Below are 25,003 nucleotides of genomic sequence, written 5' to 3' on the forward strand. Positions count from 1 at the left end.
GGAAACAGTAAGTAGCACATATAGTTTTTTCTGAATAGCAGTACCTTGAGTAATGGTTTGTTTCTACCAGCATTCCTGCATGATGGGAGGAAGGGTCAAGCTAGTAATTGAAATAGGGAGCAAGTACTCTTAGAGATTGTAGTAGTGAAACTATTATTAAGATTGCTACATTCTTGCTTGCCCATAATCTGCAATTTACAAGATGTAGAATCCTTGATGCTCTTTGAGTTTGATTGTTTGCTTGCAGCACTATGGGAGAGTAAAGAAGCTAAAAAATACACAAAGACCAGAGTACATTGCCAGCAATCAATACCCAAATAATCAGGGATTGATACCAGGATGAGTAGCAAATAACAATTAAGCAGTACATTATTTCTTAGTCAAGGAACTACTAATTTACACAACAACCAAGCAGTAAATAACAATTTAATCAAGAAACCACCAAGGAGAAAACAACATTCCCATCAACACTGACAGGACAAGCTGCTTCATATTAACAGAGAGCAACCGCCTACCCTCTTCTAGCATTGAACATGTTACCTAGTCTGGTAATGAAATGTCTGCAAGCAAACAACCAAACTCAGAGAGCACCAAGGATTCTACACTTCAAACATGAACTACTTATACAGGCAGTCTTTGATTTAGAACCACAACGGAGCCCAAAATTTCTGTTGCTAAGTGGGACATTTATTAAGTGAGTTTTGCATCATTTTATTACCTTTCTTGCCACAAGTGTTAAGTGATTTACTGCAGTTGATAGTAACGGGTTGTTAAGTGAATTTGGATTCCCCATTGACTTTGCTTATCTCAAGATTACAAAAGGTGATCACATGACCCCGGGACACTGCAATTGTCATAAATGAGTCAGTTGCCAAGCATCTGAATTTTGATCATGTTACCATGTAGATGCCATAAGTCCCTTTTTTAAAATGCCATTGTAACTTTGAACTGTCACTAAATGAATTGTTGTAAGTCAAGGATTACCTATGTTCTCTTCTATTGGTAATGTATAAACTGCTTGAGAGGGAGTGAGGAGATCACCACAGGGAAAGTAGCTGGATCTTAAATAACAAATTGGTCAGGTCAGAGTATATAGTTTATCAACTATGAGTTAATGGAGATATATATTTATTACAAATTTGTTTGGAATTGTAAGACTCCCATCTGATGGATGAAGGTTTATATGGGTTTTGATCCATTAGGCTTGCTATCTGCTAGGAACTGCTAGGAACTTGCCAAAAAGCTAGTCTGATTTGGGGGGATTGGACAAACTGATGCTGCCTACATCACACATCATCTGTATTTTCAATCTGGCTTGTTGATGCTATTCAATTTTTTAGTATGCCATAATTTGCATAGAAGCCAGAAAATCCTACCCAAAGAACTAACAGTCTGGACATAATAAGAAAAGGAATATGAAAGAGGGAAAGGAAGTTTGAAAGTTGATTTATATAGTGTAGGCAGTAATATGGGAGTTTACAGGTCACATAAATTCTTTCTTTGAATGTGCATGTTAGGCTAGATTGTGGAAGGGAAGTAAAAGACACTAATAGGAGATGAATCATCGGCAAATAAAGCTATATGAATTTTAGCTTACTTTTACTTCAAAATTTGTAAAATTGAAAGAAACATTAAGAGGAACAAAAATGTTGGAAGATACCAAGGGAAGAGTGTAAGTGGTTGTTTAAAGTTTCAACTTATGATCATGTGACGTGTTATTTTGGGAGGAAGTTCAGAAAGTATGAGCAGAATTTGAACTATTAATTTTTCAATATTCTGTGAGGCAAGAAGGAAAATAGAATACAAAACAGCCAACAAGAACAAGATGTTGACTCCTGAGTCCTGCATATCCTTAATCAAAATCAAAATTAAGGAATTTTGGAATGAGCTGCCCCCGGAGCTTCGCATAATCCCTGACCTCCGGTCCTTCCGACGCACCCTAAAAAATTGGCTTTTCCAGCAAGCCGGCCTGGCCTGTTAATTTTAATTTTAACTTATTTTAAATGTATTGTTTTTTTAAAAATTCGATTTGTTTTTTTGGATATGGATTTAATCTTTTTTAACTTTTGGGATGTGTGTTTTTTAATGTTGTACGCCGCCCTGAGTCCTTTTGGAGAAGGGCGGCATATAAATCCAAATAAACCAAACCAAACCAAACCAAAATGGTTTTACACTGGAGCCATGTTAGCCAATACAAATGAGAACTTATCTATAACTCAATAGTTTCTTTATTACTTAGTTCCTGTTATAGTAGAAATCTCCTAATCCGTGGCGTCTGAAATCTTTCAATAGCTTTGCTTGTCTTTGATCTCTCTTTCAGATTATAGAATCCTGAATATAGCAATAGCACTTAGATTTATATACCTCTTCACAGTGCTTTACAGTCCTCTAAGCAGTTTACAGAGTCGGCATATTGCCCCCAACAATCTGGGTCCTCATACATGCAACAGTGATAGATATTACTATATTATTAAAGGTGCTAGGGAGAAAATACTATCTGTCACTGTTGCATTATTTTTCCATGCTTGAAAGTGTAGCTTTGATAAACATAATATTTATATTTCCCACTTCAAAATCCTGTGGAAGAAAAAACATTTGGTTTAGGAATATATCTGCCTATGGGTTTTTAATAATATCTTGGTGGATCTTTTTGTAATTTTAAAAACATAATTCCCCACTATTTCTAAAGTCTATTTTTATTACCTCTTAAATGGTTTTAATATTGAAAAGGAATTTTTTTCTTTGCTATATATTTTTACATTTCTTATTCCAGACTTCAATTTCAAGAACAAAATTTCTTTTGCATTGGAATAAAATTATTAAACAGTTAATATGTTTGTGATATCAGCACCTTTATGATTGAAAAGTGTTAGATTTTGCTTTGTATTTTAAGAGAGTATGAACAAACAGTTGTGGCTTTTGAAAAGATGTATTTGTTAAGCCTACATATGTCTCCAATTCTGTTCTAATATATAAATTATTAAAATTCCCAAAGTTGCTATGATATTGCCTGCAAATAAAATTAATAGGTAATTGCAGCTCTTATTTAATCCTTTTAATAGTCTTGTTGCTATGAGGTTCCTGTTTCTATAACAAAGCTAAATGCCTTTAATACTTATTAATTTCTTTATATTGCTAGGTTATAGAAGTCAAAAAGTTGACAGATTTTATGAATACTTTTTTACTTTTTAATAGTGATAAAGTAACCTTTAACATTGCCTTTATATATCTTTTTTCAGATTATTATTCAATAATTACAAATTCTTATTAAATTTGTATATTTTGCTTGCAGAATAAAATTTGGTTTACTATTTTGTCAGTTTCTAAAATGTTGAGCTGTTTCCCATTATTCCTTGCTTATCATTCCTGCAAATTAAGCTTATCAAACATGAAACTTGGTCCACCCAATCAATAAACATATTTGTGAATTAAATTAAATTTACGAAATGAAAAATGATTTTCTCAGTATCTTTTATCACCCTTATCATCCTTTTCTGTTCCCTTTCCCAATAATCCCAGCCCCAAGCCACTTAGAACACATCTGAAGAGAAATTCACAGAGGATTAATGAAATCCTCTAAGCAGTGTAGTTTAAGGGAATGGGTGTGTTCAGCCTTTGACAGCTCATCTCATTATATTGTAACTTTTACATCAATCTTTACCAATCTCTATATTTTTGCCTTACTTCCTAATTAATATGAAACTGTGTTAAATATTTATATTTTATTAATGTTATAACCAGCAATCATTTTACAAGTCTCCCCAAATCTCTTAGCATATCTTCTTTTTATATAGTTATATCAGTTATTTGGACATCAAAGATTGTTCTCTGTTCTTCATGAAATATTTTTAGGTTTATGATAAAGTCTTCTCATAACCATAGCTCATAAACATAAAAGTATTCTCTCTCCATTGTGGTTGAAATAAAATTAGCTTGAAATGGAACCTCTATTTACATCATTATTTTTCTTTTTCATAATTCTGTCAGACATTTGAAGGCTTTTCTTCTTTATAAGAGGATGGGACTTAATAGCTTGAAATAAATAAAACTTTCCAACCCAGTTTATCTCTTTTAGTCCATATTTTTTTAGCAGAATTTTTCTGTCAGAAAAGCATTTATAAATCTTACTACTTAACTCTTTAGTTTTGCATTTGATTGAGTTCAGGAGAAAAGATGCTATGGAAACATTTACATCATCATCTGAAGGCATGATTTTTGCTATCTGATTAACTTTTGAGTTGAGATACCCAATTTCTGCATTTTCTCTGATTCTTCTAATTCTCCCCACACCTTCTAATGCTGTAAATCAGCCAAATCCAATCTAATGTCTAATATTTACTTACATTTTTCTAATATCGTTATTTTATTTTGGTTTGGGGTTTTTTGTTTATTTTATTTTAGTAGCAGCATATGTTTACTATCAGACTCTACAACGTCTGAAACTTAAGCCTATTTTTTTCAGTTGTTTATTAACTTTTTCAAACGTATCTGCTAAATCCTGCCGAAACATGTTAGCTGGCATCCTATTATGGCTTTAGTTCTTTTTGGAGTTGGCTCTCCCAGGGGGAGAGCCTTCTCTGTGGGCCAAGCAGTGTCGGCTGGTGACCCCCAGGGGGAGAGCCTTCTCTGTGGGAGCGCCTTCCCTCTGGAATGAGCTGCCCCCGGAGCTCCGCATAATCCCTGACCTCTGGTCCTTCCGACGCGCCCTAAAAAGTTGGCTTTTCCAGCAAGCCGGCCTGGCCTGTTAATGTTAATGTTAATTTTAATTTATTTTAAATGTATTGTTTCTTTAAAAAAAATCGGTTTGGTCTTTTTGGAAATGGGTTTAATCTTTTTTTTACTTTTGTGATGTGTGTTTTTAATGTTGTACGCCGCCCTGAGTCCTTTTGGAGAAGGGTGGCATATAAATCCAAATAAACCTAAACCTAATTTAATTTCCTGCTGAGCCAGCTTCCAAGCTACTTCGTAGGTGGTGCTTGATTTTTGCCCAACCCAATGAGATGTCCTACTCCATCATTTTTTCTTCAGTACTAGAATAGGATGCCCACTCATCAATTCTTGATTCACCCATGTAATGCTTAATTCCCCTGCCTTTTGATAATTACATTACTTAGACTTTTTATTGTTTATTTGGCCAATAAGTTGTATATTAATAAAATAAAAGAGCTCTTCCCTTGTTTGTGAAGAGAACAATTAGCTCAATGAACCATCTTTTTAGTGTCCTCCACCCCCTCACACCATCCCTGCTTTCAACCATATATTGAAGAACAGAGGGAAGAATTTGGGATCAAAATGTTTATTTTTGAAATAAAATCAAATGAATAGAATAGAATAGAATTCTTTATTGGCCAAGTGTGATTAGACGCACAAGAAATTTGTTTCTCTCAATGTACATAACAACAATAGTGATAGATCATTAATATAGTCATTGTAAAATACATCATAAAACATTAGATGTAACACTTAATGATAGTCATGGATATTAAATAAGTGATCAACAAATCATACTAGAATGCTAAATAAACAATATAAATTGTAAGATACAAGCAACAACGTTATAGTTATAAGATAAGGAGATAGGTAATAGGGAAGATGGGAATAATGATGGTAGTACTGCCTTTTTAGATAGTTTGACAGTGTTGTGGGAATTAGTTATTTAGCAGAGTGATGGCATGGGGCGGAAACTGTCCTTGTGTCTAGTTGTTTTATGTGCAGTGCCCTATAGTGTCGTTTTGAGGATAGAAGTTGAAACTCTTTATGTTCAGGATGCGATGATTCTGTAGATATTTTCACAGCCCTCTGTCTGGCTTGTGCGGTATATAGGTCCTCAACGGAAGGCAGATTGGTAGCAATGAGAGATTAATGCTTTGTACTCTGTTCAGGTAGGAAAATCATAATCTAGTAGTAGTACTATGTTAGAAATTAAGTTCCTGAACATTCACATACCCATTAGTTTCAGCAGGTTTCTCTATGACACCTCTGCTTTTTGTTTACATTTCAATTGTCAATCATCAGACTGTGATCATAGAGAAAATTTACTGGCATGAATATCTTTACATTACAATACTGGATAAATCTACTATAGTACAATACTGGATAAATCTACAATATAACTGCTAATGCTCAGATTATAGAATATATTTCTTATATATGAAATTATACAAAATTCACAAACCATTGACTTTCATATAATCTTGAAACTAATTATGGGAATAAAAGTAGATTTGGAATTGTTTTTGAAATACATTAAATCTATTCAGTGTTTACTTCTGATCTTTCAGAGATCAGAAGTAAACAATTCTATGAGTTGTTATCTTTTCTATTAGAATGCCTTCAAATGGATAGTTGCAACCATTAGGCTTTACTCTGAACTGGCCAAATGCTGTCTTCTTGATTCTTACTCCATAACAGTGATGGCAGCCTCCTTCCTCTATAGGAATTTATTTGTGTACAGGATCTTAGCTGAGCCACTAACTGGTCTCACATTCATTCAGCACTTTACTCCAAGTGCTCTGCTAGAGAGATACAACTTTTTGTAAGGACTAGTCTCAATTTAGTTATTTTCAAGTAAGAAACTTGTGTGAATCTCAGAAACTATGATGAGAAAAAATTGGTGACATGCCTAGGCAGATATATTCCCTTAGTTTTCAGAGAATATGGGAAATAATTCGGATAATGTTATCCATGCTTATCTGCAGCTTTTATCAATTTCAAGTTTATTTTTAAACTTATCCCTAGACATAAATTATGTCGTAAATTTAAGAACCCTGCAGTGCACACATAGAGAATATTGTCCAAAATGCACCAGAACAACCCAACAGTCGCTTTATTATAATTATTACATTATTATTACATTAGAGATGCGTTGTTCAAATTTGCCTCAACTAAAAGTATTATCATTTATCCAGAGCCGAAATGGAACTGTGAACTGTGTTCACATTTTAAAAAGGGTACAATTAAACTCTTAAGGAACATATTTCAAGCCCAACAATGAGTTGCTAATGTAGTATTGTGCCATGAGCTGGGCTTGAACAAAATTAAAACTCATATTTAATTTGCATATTCTCTTATTGGCTAAAGTTAGTTTTGTTCCACTGTGGGGTTAACACTCTAATTTTAAGTAACAACTTTGTTTTATCTTGCGGTAAGGACATTACATTAGAAGTTGAAGAACTGCGGATTAGTGCAATCCTGATAATGGGATATCAGTGGGCAGAGGCAATCTTTAAACAGCAGGCCAAGAACTTGGATGATGTATCACACCCAGAGATACGTTCCTGGGCAGTCATTCACTTCTGTGCGCTGCGGGAGAGTCCAAGCATGGGTTAATTGTGTCTGACTGCCCTGGACTGAATTGAAGATCTTCAGCCACGCCTCCTGCACCGGCACCTCAGATTTTCAATTCAGTCTAAGTCCGTGGACGTGTTATAACGTGGTTCCTAATAATAATCTTGATTGGACTCTCCAAACTAGCTCTTTCACATTTTTATTACAGTATTCAGGTCGGTGAGCCTTTTAAAATAACTTTTCTGTCAGCTGCATCGATCTGCGAGCTGACGTATCCTGGGCTTCGCTCGGGCATGCACGGCTGTCGGGCTGCTAAGGGCAATGGGGGGGGGGTCAGAGTGCCGACGCCTCCCTCGTTTTGGTGTCTTCTGGGCGCAGCGGCAATGGTTTAGGGCCCGGCCCCTTGCATTCTTGCCCATAGCATCAGAAGCGTTTCAGAAGCTTTCCAACCGGCTTTCTTGTTGCGGCGGCCATTTCCAGCTAATTTGAAGGCGGTGGCCATTTTAAACTCAGAGATTTCCTGCCTTTCAGTGCGGTGGCCATTTTGTGGCCACTAATTGCATCACGTCGGACAGAGTCGGAGCCATATTGCCGCTTCTCCTCCTGTTGCCGCCCGACTGTCCCTGCCTTAGCAAAGAGTTGCGGGGGTCTCACCGTCCGTCCGTCCGTCAGGTTTCCTTCCCCACTAATAGTGAGGCTTGTCCCTCGGAGCACCTGCAGCAGTTTTTGACCACTCCCAGCCATACTTCTGCTTCACCACCTGGGAAGCGCTAGGAGCAGTTGGGCTCGCCTCATGGACTTGGCCCACCAGCACTACCTGTCTCCACGCTTCTTCTTCTGGACTGTTTGCATCCTTGGTCTCCAGGTGGTGAGTGCAGTGCATCTGCCTGGTCAAGGATGCTACACAGCTCCTACCATGGCAGAAAGAACCCCCGATGAGGCAGACCATCCAGTTCCCTCAACAAGTAGGGGGGCATTAGGCAGGCCAGCAAGGCAGCCTCAGAGGCTCTTAGCAGATACCATCAGCCTGGGGGGAGGAAACAGGCCAGTGCCCAGGACAGGGTGGCCATTAGGCGCCAAAAGGCGCTTGAAAAGCAGTTTGAAAAGGCTCAACGCACAACCACATCAACTGCTGGACCTCCCATGAGAGATTCATCCCAGGAGCCACCCCCTGTTGCCACTGAACAGTCCATTGCAGACAGTGAGGATGAGGAACAGCAATTTTCCTCTGATGTTTCCATAGCATCTGCAGGGTCCCCCAGGCCTTCGTTGGCAGATAATGCTGACTTTTCCAGTGTTCGCTTGACGCAGAGGAGGCTCTCCCACCAGTAATGCCCCTGGCTCCTCAGCTGCCCTTAACCCAGGCCGCAAAAAGGGTTCGCCCGGTAGAGGATCAAGGCCCAGCCTTGTCTGAAGAAATGCAAGAGGTGATAACTAAGGCCATTTCCCAGGGCATTGCAGAAGGGCTCAAGCAAAAGTCCATGCGGCCCTGCAAGTCTAGCTCCTCTGCTACTCAGCCCCGGGACACTACCCATAGGGCGTCTTCCCCACACTCTTCGCTGGATAGCGAAGATTCTGCCGTAGACGGGGATGTTCTGCCTGAGCAGGAATTCTCTGGGGATGAGGGGGCGGTCCTAGACAAACCTGCCTTTATTGGTTTATTTAACCAAACTTCCTTCAAGACTACCATTAAGAAGGCCAAGACGGCTACCCGCTTAGGAGCTTCTGTACCTGAGCAAGCCACCTCTGAAACAGTCGAGCACGGGGAGGGTTGTGGTTGCTCAGGAAATAGTTCCAGTCCCCAAATTATTTCTAATCATTGTACAGCGCCAATGGGCCCGGCCTGGCACCCTGGCCACGCCTAGCAATAGCGACAGGAAACTGTACACGGTGGATGCTGCCTTGGAGGATCTTCTAAAACTACCTCAGGTGGATCCACCGGTGCAGGCTCTTACTTCCTCTTCCGTCCTGCCACCCGACCTTTTAGAAGGTCTAAAGTGGAGAACAAGAGGTCAGAAAAAGCAAATCATAAGACACATCAGGCAGTGGCTTGGGCCATTAAGATGATCACCTCGGCTTTCTTTATGTCTAGGGCGTCCCTTCTGTGGCTCCACTGCTTTGCTGCCAAGCTCCCTGCAGGTGACACTAGGATGAGGCAGGAACTTAACAAGCTTATGGCGGCGGCTGAATACATAGCTGATGCCACCCTTAACTCCGCTAAATATGCATCAAGGGCCTTAGCTTCCAATGTAACCACACGCAGAATATTATCGTTGCGTCACTGGAACGCCGATATGAGGTCCAAATGGAAATTTGCCTCAGCTCCCTTTAAGGGGAAAAAACTTTTGGGTGAGGTCTTGGGCCCGGTTCTCGTTGAGAACAAAGACAAAAAGAAGGTCATGCCCTCTGTTTCCAAAAAGATGGAGCGCAAAGGCTCTGGATACTTTAGGAAACAGTCCCTTCGTTCCTCTGAGGCCTCCACCAGTTCTGGACAGTTCAACCGTCCATATGCGCTGGGTCCCGATTGGTCCCAGGACCGCCAGTCATTTTGTGATAGGGGCTGCAACCAATCCTTCTCCAAGCGCTCATACCGTAGGGGTTCCAGCTCTAGGCCATTCCTTCGCTATAAGTGATGCCCAGAGGACGGCTCCCATCGGAGGTTGCCTGCAGCTATTCCAGGTAATATGGGAGCAGACCATGTCAGACCAGTGGGTTCTCCAAACCATCCGACTGGGTCTGACCCTGAAGTTCATCTCCCCTCCCCCGCCACTTCATCCGCTGTCCCACTCCCTCCTCCCCTGCCAAACGGTCCCTAATGGAGCAGGAGATTCAGCACCTTCGGGAGATACAGGCCATAGAATTAGTGCCAGCTGGACACAAAGGGTCAGGTTTCTACTCCATCCTGTTCCTGGTTCCAAAGAACTCAGGAGGGTGGAGGGGGATATTAGATCTAAAGAAGTTAAATTACCATCTGGCGTACAAATGCTTCAAGATGCAATCCCTCCAGTCAATTCTGGGCTCCATCAGGCCGGGAGATCCCAAGCCGAAAGGCCCATCGCAAGTTCTTGAGGTTTTATTACGCAGGAAAGCACCATCAGTACATGGCACTGCCGTTCGGCCTGCCATCGCCCCCCAGGACATTTACAAAGATTCTGGCAGCAGTAGTTGCATCCCTGAGGTCACGCCCAGTTCGACTTCAAGCGTACCTAGATGACATTCTCATTCAAGTGTCATCCTCTCAGCAAGCAGTCAGGGACCCCTGGTTGACGACGAGGGTTCTAAAAGATCACGGCTTTTCCGTCAATCTGGACAAGAGCCACCTCCCACCACCAGGTTGCAGCATCTCGGCGCAATAATAGACACTGTCAGTTGCCAGGTCGCCTTGTCCCAGGAGTGAATCTCCAGCATCAGGAAACTGGTACTCCAGCTGCAGACTTCACAGTCAGAGCTCATTGTTCAGTTATCGATGCTCCTCAGCAAAATGATTTCTTGCCTGTCAATAGTGCCGTGGGCGAGGTTGCACTCGAGACAACTGCAGTGGTGTCTTCTGTCCCACCAAAGAGCCAAGAAAAGCAACTCCCCCACTCTGATTCCAGTTCCACTCAATGTCCAGCAGTCCCTCCAGTGGTGGCTCTCTCCAGCGCTGACTAAGGGCAGTCTCTTCCACGAACCGGATCGCCTCACCATCACGATGGATGCCAACCTATTTGGATGGGGGGTCCATCTCGGCAATCAGATCGCACAAGGCAGTTAGTCCGTCAGCGATCTGCACAGCATAAACTGGCTGGAGCTAAAAGCGGCGAGGCTAGCTCTTCTACATTTCCAGGCGACAGTCCAAGTTCACCATGTAATGTTGCTCACGGACAATGTGGCCACCAAGGCACATGTAAACCGCCAAGGGGGCAACTGCTCCAAGTCGTTGATGGCGGCGGGGGAACATCTGGGGAAGTGGGCAGAGAAACATCTGTCATCCCTTCGAGCGGAACACATCTCCGAGGTGAGCAATGTCCAGGTGGATTGGCTGAGCAGGGCCACGATCGACCATTCAGAGTGGCGCTTGCATCTGGACCTCTTCCACAAGATCACGCAGAGGTTCGGTCACCCGTCCATCGACCTTTTTGCCACTCAGGAGAACTCCCACCTCCCTCGCTTCTTCTCCAGGTTCCGGTCCCCAGGAGCGGAAGCAGTCAATGCCCTGCTTTGCTAGTGGCCACCCGGCCTGCTCTATGCTTTCCCGCCACTCTCACTCCTTCCCAGCGGGTTCCGCAAGATGCTGGAGGAACAGGCGGAGGTGATACTAGTGGCTCCATTCTGGCCCAGACGGACTTGGTTCACCGACCTGTTGGGTCTCTCCATTGCCAAACCATGGAGGATTCCTCCGGAGGAGGTCTTTCTCAACCAGGGGGCTCTATCATACCCGGAGCCCCAGTGGTTGCAGTTAGCCGTCTGGCACTTGAGAGGGACCTCTTAGAAAGAGACTGACTTTCCACTAAGGTCATTCAACTATTCAAGCCTCTCGGCGACCATCGACTACCAAGATCTATGATGCCACCTGGGCTGCTTTCGCCAGGTGGTGCACTAAAAAGACCATTGATCCCACTTCTGCCACCATCCCACAGATTTTGGACTTTTTGCAGTAGGGGTTGGACCAAGGACTAGCGTCGAACACACTCAGATGTCAGGTGGCAGCGATGTCTACGGTCCTGGTCTACAACCACTTCTCCCTTGCTCGTCACCCCAGGGTTTGCAGTTTCCTCAAAGGGGCCACCAATTTACGACCTGTTGTCCGTTGTTATCCCTCTTGGGAGTTGAGTGTGGTCTTGAGGGCACTAATCAGCGCTCCATTCGAGCCCCTTCGATCCTGTGACCTGAAACACCTGACTTTTAAAACAGTTTTTCTGACCACCATTACCTCGGCGGGAAGGATCTCGGAACTGGCAGCCCTGCCTGTCAGGGAGGACCTATATATCAGGGTTGTGCACCGCCAGGATCTCTCATTCATCCCTAAGGTCAACACCTGGTTCCATCGGAGCCAAGAAGTCATCCTTCCATACTTTTGTCCACATCCGAGACACCCTAGGGAGCGCAGATGGCACAAACTAGATGTGCGCAGGACAATCTGCAAGTACATCAAGCGCACTGCGTCATTCCGACAGTCTGAATTACTCTTCGTATTGTTTCAACCTGCCACTATGGGGCGCAAGGTCACCTCTGCTACCATTGGCCGATGGTTGTGCACCTGCATCGCCTTTGCCTACCAGCTCCAATCTACACAGGTGCCGCATCACGTCACGGCCCATTCTACAAGGAGCGCAGCATCTACAGCAGCCTGGGCGACTCAAGCGCCCATTGACGAGATCTGCAGGGCGGCAACGTGGGCATCGCCATCCCAATTTGTTTGGAACTACAAGTTAGATAAGTTCACATTTAATGTTGTACGCCGCCCTGAGTCCTTTTGGAGAAGGGCGGCATATAAATCCAAATAAACCTAAACCTAAACATCGGCGGACGCAGCGTTTGGGAGACAAGTTTTTCAGGGCATTCATTCGACTGGAGAGACCGTTAACACACGTGCTCCCGGCCCTAGTGACATTTAGCTTGGGTATGTCCCATGCTTGGACTCTCCAAGCAGTGCACAGGAAAAGTAGCGTTGGCTTACCTGAACGGTCTTCTCTGTGCGCTGCGGGAGAGTCCAATCCCGCCCTGAGGTCTCTCCCGGCGTTTATTGCCTTTGGCTTTCTTTAGCCTACATGTTTCCTTAGGCTCTCAGCGGGCCAGCTGACAATTACGGTGTCGTTTTGTGGCTTTGTGACTAACCATTGACTCGATCTTGTAACAGACTTTCTGGAACCACCTTTTGAACAGACTAACGGTCCACGCCTTCATCGAAAATCTGAGGTGCCGGTGCAGGAGGCATGGGCTAAAGATCTTCAATTTAGGCCAGGGCAGTCAGACAGAATTAACCCATGTTTGGACTCTCCCGCAGCGCACAGAGAAGACCGTTCAGGTAAGCCAACACTACTTTTCTCCCAAGTTTCCCCAAGCCAAGTAATAATTCCCAAAGTCAAAAGATCCCTATCCTGGCAATTTTAATGTCCTCCAAACATATGTTCATGGGGGAAATTATGTGATAGCACACTTGAATACAGAGTTTGCCTCTATAATGGAGTTCCTGAATATTAATGCATGTTCTGTATTGCTTCTATTACAAAGATGCCTGGTTGCAGCTATAGTAATAACATGCCATCAACTTGTATTTCCAAATCACCCAGATCTATTTTATTTATAATTGTTATTGCCAATGTGATTTTATTTCTCATAACATTGTTAAGGTTCTTGTGTCAAAGCTTGAGCACACCAGTTCTATAATTGGGTTTTACTGTTGTTTTTCTTGCTGTCTCACAATTTTGTTTTTTGATTATTTTTGAGCTGGAGTTTGGCTGTGATAAAGTATCTAATAAAATGTTACATGTTTATTTTTTTCATACTTTTGAGACATAATTTCTCAACATTACAGTACATGATTTATATGGTAGACATAAATACTTTATTGAATCTGTTCTAAAATCAGTAATTTGGGAGCTGGCCATCCTAAATGAATATGTTTAGATGGGTTTACAAAGAGCTAGTTATTTATAGTAGCACAGAAGCTTATTTATCATTCATAACTAAATATTGGCAAGCAGGAGTAAAATTGTGTCATGTCTTGCTCACTGGCAACATCTGCTAAGAGCTATTTCTTCTTTGTATTTTTATGTTGCATAGAATGCTCCAGTTGGTTAAAAGGTTAGAAATAAAAATAATTGAAACTAACATTATTAATCTTTAAAAGTCTTATCTAAAATTTTCTTACTTTTTTTCATCATATTAGAACTAGTAGGAGCTAAACATTTCCCGAAGAGTTGCATTATTCTAAATTTTAAAATGAGCTATCTTTTTTTCAGTGCAGGTAGTGTTTAGTGCAGATAGTCCCAACATACGACCATAATTGAGCCTGGAATTGCAGTTATAAGAAATTGCGGTCATTAGGTGAGACATCACTTGACTGCATCCAATTTTTGACATTTCTTGTGGTGGTCAGTAAGTGAATATGGTGGCTGATAAGTGAATGCTGCCGTTGTTAAGCAAATTCATTTCCCCCAATGAGCATTTTTTGCCTGAAACCAAAAGTAAACACCAAAAACCATCAAGAAAGCTGCAAATCTCAGTCAAACAGTTGTAAAGGTGAATAAATTGCCAAGTGCACAAAATGTGATCACATGTGGGGATGCCGCTGTCATAATTTTGAAAACATCGTAAGTAGCTCTAGGGAGATCCATCATAACTTCAGCCAGTTGTCAAGTGACCAGTTGCAAGTCAAGGACTACCTGTACTGTATTGATTAAAAAAATGAATCTAACTTTATTTTTAACATTTTAGAGAATGACCTCCTTTGATATTTATACTTTTCTCTTGAAATATGTTTGATTATCCAAGGGAACTTTAATATTCTTCTCACATATTTTTGTTTCCATATTTGTTTTAGCTGAATATAGCTATTTTGTACTTACTGTAGCTACTAGCCTTTTGTCTACATGTTAATTGAAGTATTAAGTGAGCTTCATGCCTTCTAGTCACATTTTACGTGTTGTTTAATATAAACAGTGAAGTTTGAGTGATCTTATTTTGCAAATGCATAATCTTATCAATAAACACAGTACTACTTGGATTGTTTTGGATAAAATGCAGTTTCTGTTTGTTACAAACCAAAGAGGAACTAACATTTCAAACAGAATTTCTTACATTTTCCAAAGAAATACCTATATCATATAGTCACAGTAAAAATTATTTCATCAAAGCTAGTTGACAGTACATATGATTGAATTCAAAACTGAAAGTATGGATTTAGAGTACAAACAAATTCTTTTTAGAAACATATGAAGAGTAGATTAGAGACATACTGTGGAGCATTCTCAGTAGACTGACAGATAGAGAAAGATAGGGGGACTGCAGGTTTTGTATATAAGAATGAAGAAACATAAGCTCTTGCTGATAAGAATTTTGAATAAAATACAAGCAGTCTTTACAACAGCAAATGGGGCTGGAATTGCCATTACTAAGTGACACAGTTGTAGAGCACAATGTCATGAAACCATGCTGCTTAGCAACAGTCATTTAGATAGTCCCAGTTGCCATCATTAAGAAAGGATCTTATGTGACTTCTGACTTACTGATGGCTTCTCCATTGACTTTGCTTCTGGGAAGCCAGCAGGGAAAGTTGTAAATTATGATCATGGAGACATTGCAACAGCTGGAAATCTGAGGACTAGTCATAAGTACCACTGATCAGCATTGTCGCAAGTTTGAAAGGTCACTGAATAAATGGATATAAGCCAGGGACTAACTCTACTTTATTCAAAAGTTCTCAATTTTTTTTTAAAAAACTATTGAAATGTTAAATTAGACAATACAGTTACTTATACAATAAAAATAATATTTAGAATTGATTGGATTCCATTATGTTTGCATAGAAAAGGGCTGTCAAAACCAGTATTTTGTTGGAAGTGTAATAAGGATAATGCGTCTTTAAAACACATGTTTTTACAATGATCTCATTTCCCAAGATTTGGGCGAAAGTATGATTGTGCAACAAAAGCAAAAATTCTCAGAGGGTATTATTGTCTTAAGCTGCACACCTAGTACATGGAAGTTGACAACTGGACAATCAATGTAAATGGATTCTCGCTTTACTATGGTCAAAATACTGATATTGCAGCATTGGAAAGATAAATTTATGGCTCCCTTTCTTTCAATGAATTGAAGACCTGATTGCCCTTGTCACCTATGAGTGGATTGTCTATAGATGTAGACTCTGTAAGGACAAGCATAATGAAATACAGGACTCATTTATACAGAGTACTTTATGTTGTATAAATGTATTAGAAATATTTACATATTTGAATATTTGCATTAGACAAGTATATATAGAATTGTTTATTGTTATAATGATATATGTGTCATATTTGTTCACTTTTTGTTAGAACATTTTAATGTGATTTATTTTGACAATGTATCGTTATCATTCTTATGTTTTGTTAATTTAAAAGCAATAAAAATTACAGTGGTATCTCAGTACTTGTCATTAATTGGTTCTGGGAGGTGAAACGAGTACTAAAAAATGAGTACCAAACAAACCACATGACTAATGCGTGACCCTTTGTTTCAGCTGAAAGGGTAGCAAGTCACGAGGCAATTGACATCAACAAGTTCTAGCTTGCGGGTCGAGTACCCAACAAACGACGAGTACCAGGACAAACTTTTTGCGTCACAATGCATCGATTACCAAATTCAATGAGTTTCAAAGCAGTTGAGTACCGAGGTAACACTGTAATTTTTTAAAAAATAAGACAATACATTTAATAGTTTATTTAAAGAATGCAGCATAACTTTTCTTATGAAAGTAAATGGCTAGGTTTTGTCAGTATGTATGCATAAGACAATTTCTGATGTTTAGGTACTTAAGAGGTTTTTTTTAAAATGTGCATTAGAATATTTTTTTGTAAAAAAAAGAGCAAAGCTACAGATTGTTAAGGTGTAAAAAGCAGAATCACTTACTTTCTGTATTCTGTCTCATAATTACATTGTTTTTCTTTATAGCAACATGAACCGTGAAGATCGGAATGCGCTGCGTATTAAAGAAAGAGAGAGGCGTAATCAAGAAATTCAACAGGGTGAAGAAGCCTTCCCACCTAATTCTCCTCTTTTTGCTGAACCATATAAAGTTGTAAGTGCATGAGGTTTGTTATTTTTCTTAATGATCACACCACAGATATTTTTTTTCCTGTAAATTCAGTACTGTGATGAGTTTTCTAAGTAAATGTAGTGTATACTGTAATATAATCAGTATTCTAGAAACATGAAAATAAGAATTTGAACCTTACACTCTAAATGCAAATACAGAGGGAAAAAAGATACTTTATAAACTTACATTATTTTTTTAAAAAATTTATGTTGATAGACCTATTAATGAAATATTAAGATTGTTAAAAATAATACAAGCTCATTCATGTCAACATTCTTTTATTAATATCCCAGCACTGACAGGCCAAACCATTTGACCATCAAACTGTCTAAATATGAATTGGTAGAATAGAATTATGGTTAAAAGTACTTACAGAGATAATTGTTACAATGTACTCTTGCCTTATAGCAAAAGAGTGATTCAAGACAGTAGCATTACTGAGATTGCGGAGAATATTTTCTATAGATGAAAGGTAATTGTTAGGGCTTGATATTTCTAGTACCTGGCTGTTTGTATATAAGAGATTTACTTTGATGCTGCAAAATGTGTTTCTTTCATGCGGTTATTTTCCTGATCATGACAGCATACATTACTTAAGCATAAACTGTTACGCTTATTTGTGCTTTCATTTTAAGACTGAAAGAGGGGGGTAGACAATGTGTTGTTGCTTTCCTTGTCCCCTTATTTAAAGGTACTATGTGTATTTCAATATTAAATAGTATTTAAATATTATTTTTTAAAAATAGAGAGAAATAATTAAGGAAACAAAAGTTTTCCCACTTGTTTTTCAGTCATCTTTGATTTCAATAACATTCTCAATACAGGAAGGTAAATATGTGTGGTAAAAATTAAGAGTAGATAACATCTGCATTAAACAGTCCAGTGAACTTTGTTTATTCAAATTTGTTATAGTTGAACAACTCCACTGACTCTGGATGGCATATGAAACAATAAAATAAAATAAAAACATATAGAATAAACCAATCTTAAAAGTAACATAAATCAAACAGAATGAGGGCAGCTAAATTACAATAAAAATAACAAATGTAAAATAAATAAAATAATATATTGTGTTTCCCCGAAAATAAGACAGGGTCTTATTTTCTTTTGACCCTCCCCCCAATTTTGCTTGGGCCTTATTATCGGGGGGGTATTGGTTTGGGGTTGCCGGGTGGCTGCTCTCTTGCGAGCGGACGCCCGAAGAGCCGGGCACAGCCTCAGGGGCAAACGACTGTGTTGCGCTGTTGCAGCAGCGCAACAAAGCCGCCATGAGATGACCACACTCATGAGAAGCTGCCCAGCACCGCCCCTTTCCAGCCGGGTGTTATAATATCCCAAAGGCGCTAAGCCACGCGGCGCTCTGCCCGGCTGGAAAGAGACGTTGCGCGAGCACTTTTTCTGCCTCCAACTCGCGTATCTCCTTGCCTCACCATGCCCAACTCTCCATGTAGGGTTGGGCCAGGGCGCCGGCGCCGCCATGCTCTGAGCATAACCAGCTTCCAAACTCCGGAGATCCGCTGCCGAGTCTCTGGGACTACGCTCTATGGTTGCGAGCGACCACTGCTGGAAGACTCGGCAGCGGATCTCCGGAGTTTGGAAACTGGTTATGCTTGGAGCATGGTAGCGGGGGGGGGGGCGGCAGCACCCTGGCCCAGCCCTGCAGGGAGAGTTGGCCATGGTGAGGCAGGGAGGCACGCGAGCTGGAGACAGAACAGTGCTTGCGCAACCTCTCTCCAGCCTGGCAGAGCGCCACATGGCTGAGCGCCTTTGGGATATTACTGGGTCGGTGAGTGGCGCTCTGACTGGCTGAAAATGGGCGTTGTCGGGCGGCTGCTCATGAGAGCTGCTGCCCGGCAACGCCCAGCTCCAGCTGAGCACAGCACCACCCACCAGCCTAGCGGTATCCCAAAGGTGTCAAGCAATGTGAGCGCCTTTGTCCCCCTCCCCCCAGCTCCTGCAGCTTTGCACCTTCGGGATATTGTTAGGTTGGTGAGTGGCGCTTTGCCTGGCTGGAGGGGGGGTTGTCCAGGGGGCTTATTATTGGGGGAGGGCCCACAGGAAAAATATGGCATGGTCTTATTATCAGGACAAGTCGTAATTTCGGGAAAACATGGTATTAACTCCAGGCCTGGGACCAAGCTAGAAGAGAGGATACAGTCCTTATTTTGGGGAGTGGGAGTGCTGTTCTAGGGGATGGGGCCACAACAGAGAAAGCAAAACTCCTCAATTCCACAAGATGGCAATATTTGATAGACGGGTGCTCAGTACACTCTGCTGGAGTGTACTGAATAGAAAGGAACAATTGGAGACAATTGGCAATGCAAAATAAGGCACATATAAATGTATTTGGGTTTGAATTTTTAGTGTAGAAAGCTTTCTTTACCTGCTGGCTAGCTTTATTTGTTTACTTCCTAGCTGTATGTGACTAAACTGATTTAATTGCAGAAATTGTTGTATTTCTGTCCTTTGAGAGAGGTTTTATTTCTTTATATATTTATTTTATTCAGTTAACTTGTGCTGGTTCTTTAGTTTAACTACTTAAAAGTCTAATTTATTTTTAGAGATTAAGTTCTGAATATGATTTTTAAAAATCTGTTTTCTTCTAATGTAAGCATTTATATCTTTCTATGGGAAATACAAAATCGTCTTCTATGCAAAAAATTGGCAATTTGTTGTTTTTTTCCATTCTCTTTGATCTATACCATTCTACGGCCTGGTATTCCAGGCTCTCCAATATTGCCTTACAAAATAGTCAGATTTTAGTGACACGGTTTACCATTAATTTTTCCCCCTTCAAACAAGATAGTAGGAAGAATCACGGGAAGAGGACTTTTTTATTCTCATTTTTAAAAAACCCACATGATTGAAATTTTGCCACAAATTTATCTTTTTAAAGCTTTTTTGGCTTTCAGGGTTGGAATGGGAATGCTATGTCTTCCCATTTCCACCATCCGTGTATAAATTCATCCAGAAACCTATGTCTGAAAGAATAGCAGTACTGGGAGGCCCACAGATTGTTGGGAAGTAGCCCTTCCTTCATTGTTGAGAACATTCTCCTCTCTTGCCTTATATGGTTTGCGCCATGCCTTGATTTCAAAAAAGGGAGATACAGATCTCTAGAAAAAGAAAGTTCCTCTTCTGCACTTTTGCTTAGTCAGTCAGTCAGTCATTCGACACTGTGAACAAAGCTCTTTATATGTTACAAGTGGCAATTCCACTATGAGGACAGGTTATCAGTTTCTTTAAAAATAGGGTTTCAAGTTTCTGCCTTAAATTTGTATTGCAAGATTGAAATGATTTTTTTAAAGTTTCCTAAAGGGAAGGCATGTTTACAAAAAAAAAAACATTTAAAAAATCTAGAAAAGATGGTGTACTTTTGATATAAGAAATCAAAATGTTGAATATTTTAACTACAGAAATAAAATTACTTTGAAACGCATACTCAGTTTGATGAAAAATATAGTTTCCAAATAATATGCATAGTTAAGAGAGCTCTTTCTTTGCTGGTTTTCCAGGGCCTCTACATCCAGAAATCTTTTACTTTCAGTTTTACCTGCAATCTTTCAAATTTATACCTGTTCTTCCAATTAATCACAGAAAATACAAAACTCTGTTTGCAGCAAGTGTCATGGAAAAGCTAAAAGGACCCTCCCCTAATACCTTTATATTAAGAAGCTAAAATTCAGATGCATATAGGCCTTGATGCTTAGTAATCTGCTAGAATGGTCAAGAATGCTTGCAAAAGCAAAAATAATTGAGAATGCTTGTTCAAATGAAACCCCAAACATATCATAGGACTAGCCAATGTCTTAGGAAAAGATGAACTAGGGGGCAATATACTAATTATGATATAATCAGAGGTGGTATTCAGCAGGTTCTAACCAGTTCTGGAGAACCGGTAGCGGATATTTTGAGTAGTTTGGAGAATTGGCAAATACCACCTCTGACTGCCCCTGCCCCCATCTATTCTCTGCCTCCCAAGTCCCAGCTGATTGGGAGCAAGTGGGGATTTTGCAATAACCTTCCCTGGAGTGGGGTGGGTATGGAGATTTTACAGTATTCTTCCCCGCCACGCCCACCAAGCCACAGCCCGCCCACCAAGCCACGCCCACAGAACCCTTAGTAAAACATTTTGAATCCCACCACTGGGTATAATGTGCTAATTGTCACTGGAAATTAGGGACAGAAGTGCTGATTGCTGCTAGATAATGTTGATTATGCTAGCCAAGTAATATTGGCTGAACACAGGTTAACATGGATAAGATGACTTAAAAGGAATGGAGGTAAGGTGAGCTTTTAAAGAAATAACTATAAAAACTACTATTGATGGAGTGGCTTTTGCACAGACCTACAGAGTGATGCCTGTGTCCTTTTTCTGCGCAGAATAAAGACTTTGCAATCTCTACCGCCATTTGTGTTTCACTAGACATGGCACACCTGGTACGAATCCAGCTTTTTCAGACAATAAGTATAATGTAAAAATCAAAGGCGTTTTAGTGATATTTCTGGGTAATAATTATGTATTATTTTTCTGGGGAGTTGGATTGCTTTTCAAATAGCTGTGCTTTAAATATCAGATGCTTCAGATGGCTGCTGAAAAAGATTATATGGATAATTTCCAAATGTGTATTACCATTTAATAATTCATGTGATATAAAATTTATATGATTACATATAAATCTTAATACCGTAACATTATGTATCTTTTTTATTCATTTCATTCATTCTTCGCACAGACCAGCAAAGAAGATAAATTGTCTAGCCGTATCCAAAGCATGCTTGGAAACTATGATGAAATGACGGATCTTATAGGTGACCAGTCTCTCCAGAAACTTGTTAGAATTCCCAAACCAACCGGTCCATCAGCAACAGATGACAAATCAAACCAAAGTTTCTTTGGTGATCAGAGACACAATACTGGCTCTCATCAGAGCAGCAAATGGACACCTGTAGGCCCAGCGCCTAGCACTTCTTCCCAGTCACAGAAACGGTCCTCAGGTTTACAGGGTGGACATAGTAGTCAACGCAATAGTGGCAACAGCACTAGCAATAGCGGACAAAGGCATGATCGTGACTCATATAGCAGTGGTGGAAGCAGCAGTAGCCGCAAAAAAACCCAGCATGGATCAGAACATTCAAAATCCCATTCTTCCAGTCCTGGAAAAACATCTGTTGTTTCTTCTCTGAACCCCAGCCATTCCAGGTCTCATGGAAATGACCATCACGGTAAAGAACATCAGCGATCCAAATCTCCACGAGACTCAGATGCCAATTGGGACTCACCTTCCCGTGTACCGTCTTTTTCTAGTGGTAGCCAGTCGTTTCCTCCTTCGCTTATGTCAAAGTCAAGTACAATGTTGCAGAAGCCTACTGCCTATGTAAGACCTATGGATGGTCAGGAATCAATGGAACCAAAGTTACCTTCTGAACACTACAGTAGCCAGACTCATAGCAACAATATGAATGAACTGAAACCTAGTAGCAAAGTACATCTAACAAAGCTGAAAATTCCTTCTCAACCACTTGATGTAAGTTGTCTTTTTAAAATGATGGTTATAGTAGTCAGAACCATGATTATGTCTGATGTTTTGTAAATATAAATTAGCATTAAGAAAGTTACCAAGAATATATAGCATGCACGTTTTCATATAAAGTCCATTAAATAGACGAAATAAAAAGTAAAAGAAATACATCGCTGTTAAAACATTAATTTTGATTTTCAGTTCTGCATGCTATTATTAATTTAGCATTAAGACACTAGTTAGCTGGTAGTACATAGCTGTGTTTTTTGTTGTGTTGATATTTGGTTCCGATAATTTGAAATGCAAACAGATAATTTTGGCAATCTCGTAATATATTAAATAAGCTCATTTAATATAACGAGATTGCCAAAATTAGCTGTTTGCATTTTGAATTATCGGAACCAACTATCAACATAACAAAAATACTGCTAGGTACTACCAGCTGACTAGTGTCTTAATGCTAAATTAATAATTAAATTCAACTCATGTTCTCTGAGTTTGAATCCAAACTACTGAAGCAGATCCAAATTCCGCATCTACCTTCTATATTTAAAATAAAAACACTGACAGGGATGACATGAGAACTCTTCACTCACATACTTTGACTATTACTTTTTATTAAGAATTATAGTTTGGCAAACAGCTGTAGATTTCTGTGGGCTTTATTCAGCCCATTGTGAATTTTAGTGAGATTTCTAATGATTTGCCAGGTGGGGAGGGGCAGGGAGCATCACAGTTATTAGATGAAAGTACCTAATTGAATTGAAGACCCGATTGCTTTGTAAAACTTATATCAATTTTAACCCACAGAAACAATATTTCTATATAAGTAGTCCTTGACTTATGATTACAGTTGGGACCAGCAGTTGTTAAATCAGTTGTGCCTAGTTTTATGACCTTTTCCCTACAGTGGTTAAGCGAATCACTGCAGTTGTTAAGTGAATCATGTGATTGTGAAGTGAATCTGGTTTCCCCCATTGTCCTTGCTTTTTGGAATCCAGTTGGGAAGGTGCCAAATGCTGATCAAAGGAGCCCAAAACTGCAACCATTATAAATACATGCCCTTAATCACATGACTGTGGGGATGCAGTGACAGTCATAAATGCGAGGAGCAGAGCCATAAGTGACTTTTTTTTCAGTGCTGTTGTAATGTCGAACGGTCAATAAACCAATGGTTGTAAGTCAAAGACTCTGTACTGTGTGAAAACATTAGACATTTTAGATAGTGCTGTAAGTTTTGGAGATGTTAACGTGTTGATATGTAGTTCAGTTAAATTTTCAATATTGATTTATAGGCTTCAGCATCTGGTGATATGAATAGTGTGGATGAGATTCTAAAAGTAAGTTATACGTTTTTACATTGGCTATTATTGTTTACTTGCTTAATTAATTAAAAACTACTTAAACGTTATTTTAAATTTCAAGTATAATTTTAAAAATTATGAAAGAAAAGCATATTTCTATATTAAGGTAAAAGTAGAGAGCAAAATTTGCAAGGAACATTTTGCTGGAACAGATATTAATGATGTTAATTCTTTATCTTGAAAAGGTCAGTTCTAGATCCTCAGTGAGCATTTTGACAGCTGGTAAAGAAACAGTACCACTGTATGTCTTCAGTGTTCTTATGACTAGAATTCATATTATCATTTATGAACCCACTGGTATTTTAGCGCCATTAAGTTATACCTAAAAATACTTATTCCAATTGAAAAAAAAAATACAAGGCAAACGCAATCTTCATTAAAATACCTCAAAGGCAATTAACAGAATGCTTGATTATTTTAAAATTACTGAGTAAATTGTGTTTTGAATAGTGCCAAGTAGTAATGTGCCAGGCAAGTTCTTGCAACTAAAATATTCAAAGAATGGGTGCCATTGTGAATGACCCCTTCACATATAGGCACACGCGCGCACACACACAATTTTATCCAGTGAAAAGTTGCCCCTAAAGATCTTAGTATTGATATAGGACAGCGATGGCGAACCTTTTTTGGCTCACATGCCACAAGTGGGGGGAGAGCAGGGGGGTTGTGTGCGGGCGTGCCACACCCATAATGCAACGCACGACCCCCCCAGTGCGCATGCGCACAATGCGCGACCCCCCCATTTTTACATGCTTTTTTCACGCTCCCCAGGCTCCAGAGGATTTATAGGAGCCTGGGGAGGGCGAAAAGAGCCTCCCCCGCCCCCCCGGAGGCCCCCCGGAGGCTTCAGAGACCGTCCGGAGGCTTCCCTGACGCCTTCGGAACGCTTAAAACCAACCTCCGAGCAAACCGGAAGTGACTTCCGGGTTGCTCTGAGGGTCGTTTTAAACGTTCCTAAGGCTTCAGGGACCGTCCGGAGGCTTCCCTGACGCCTTCGGAGCGCTTAAAACCACCCTCTGAGCAAACCGGAAGTCACTTTCGGTTTCTCG

At 40.2% G+C, this 25,003-nt stretch overlaps 1 protein-coding gene across 2 annotated transcripts in view; it reads left to right on the plus strand.

Annotated features, from left to right (window-relative positions):
- Nucleotides 1-25,003, plus strand: part of AFF4 (ALF transcription elongation factor 4) — a 76,699-nt gene that overhangs the window by 21,993 nt on the left and 29,703 nt on the right. Inside the window, exons 3-6 of one of the 2 annotated variants that reach the window (XM_081936131.1) lie at nucleotides 16,493-16,645; nucleotides 16,924-17,050; nucleotides 21,805-22,596; nucleotides 23,886-23,930. In XM_081936131.1, coding sequence (XP_081792257.1) covers nucleotides 16,928-17,050; nucleotides 21,805-22,596; nucleotides 23,886-23,930 — 960 coding nt within the window. In that variant the 5' untranslated portion in view covers nucleotides 16,493-16,645; nucleotides 16,924-16,927. The remainder of the gene's footprint in view (nucleotides 1-16,492; nucleotides 16,646-16,923; nucleotides 17,051-21,804; nucleotides 22,597-23,885; nucleotides 23,931-25,003) is intronic. The other variant, XM_081936132.1, reaches the window with a different exon arrangement.

The sequence above is a fragment of the Natrix helvetica genome (assembly GCF_964273705.1).
Source record: "Natrix helvetica genome assembly, chromosome: 1".
Lineage (NCBI taxonomy): Eukaryota > Metazoa > Chordata > Lepidosauria > Squamata > Natricidae > Natrix > Natrix helvetica.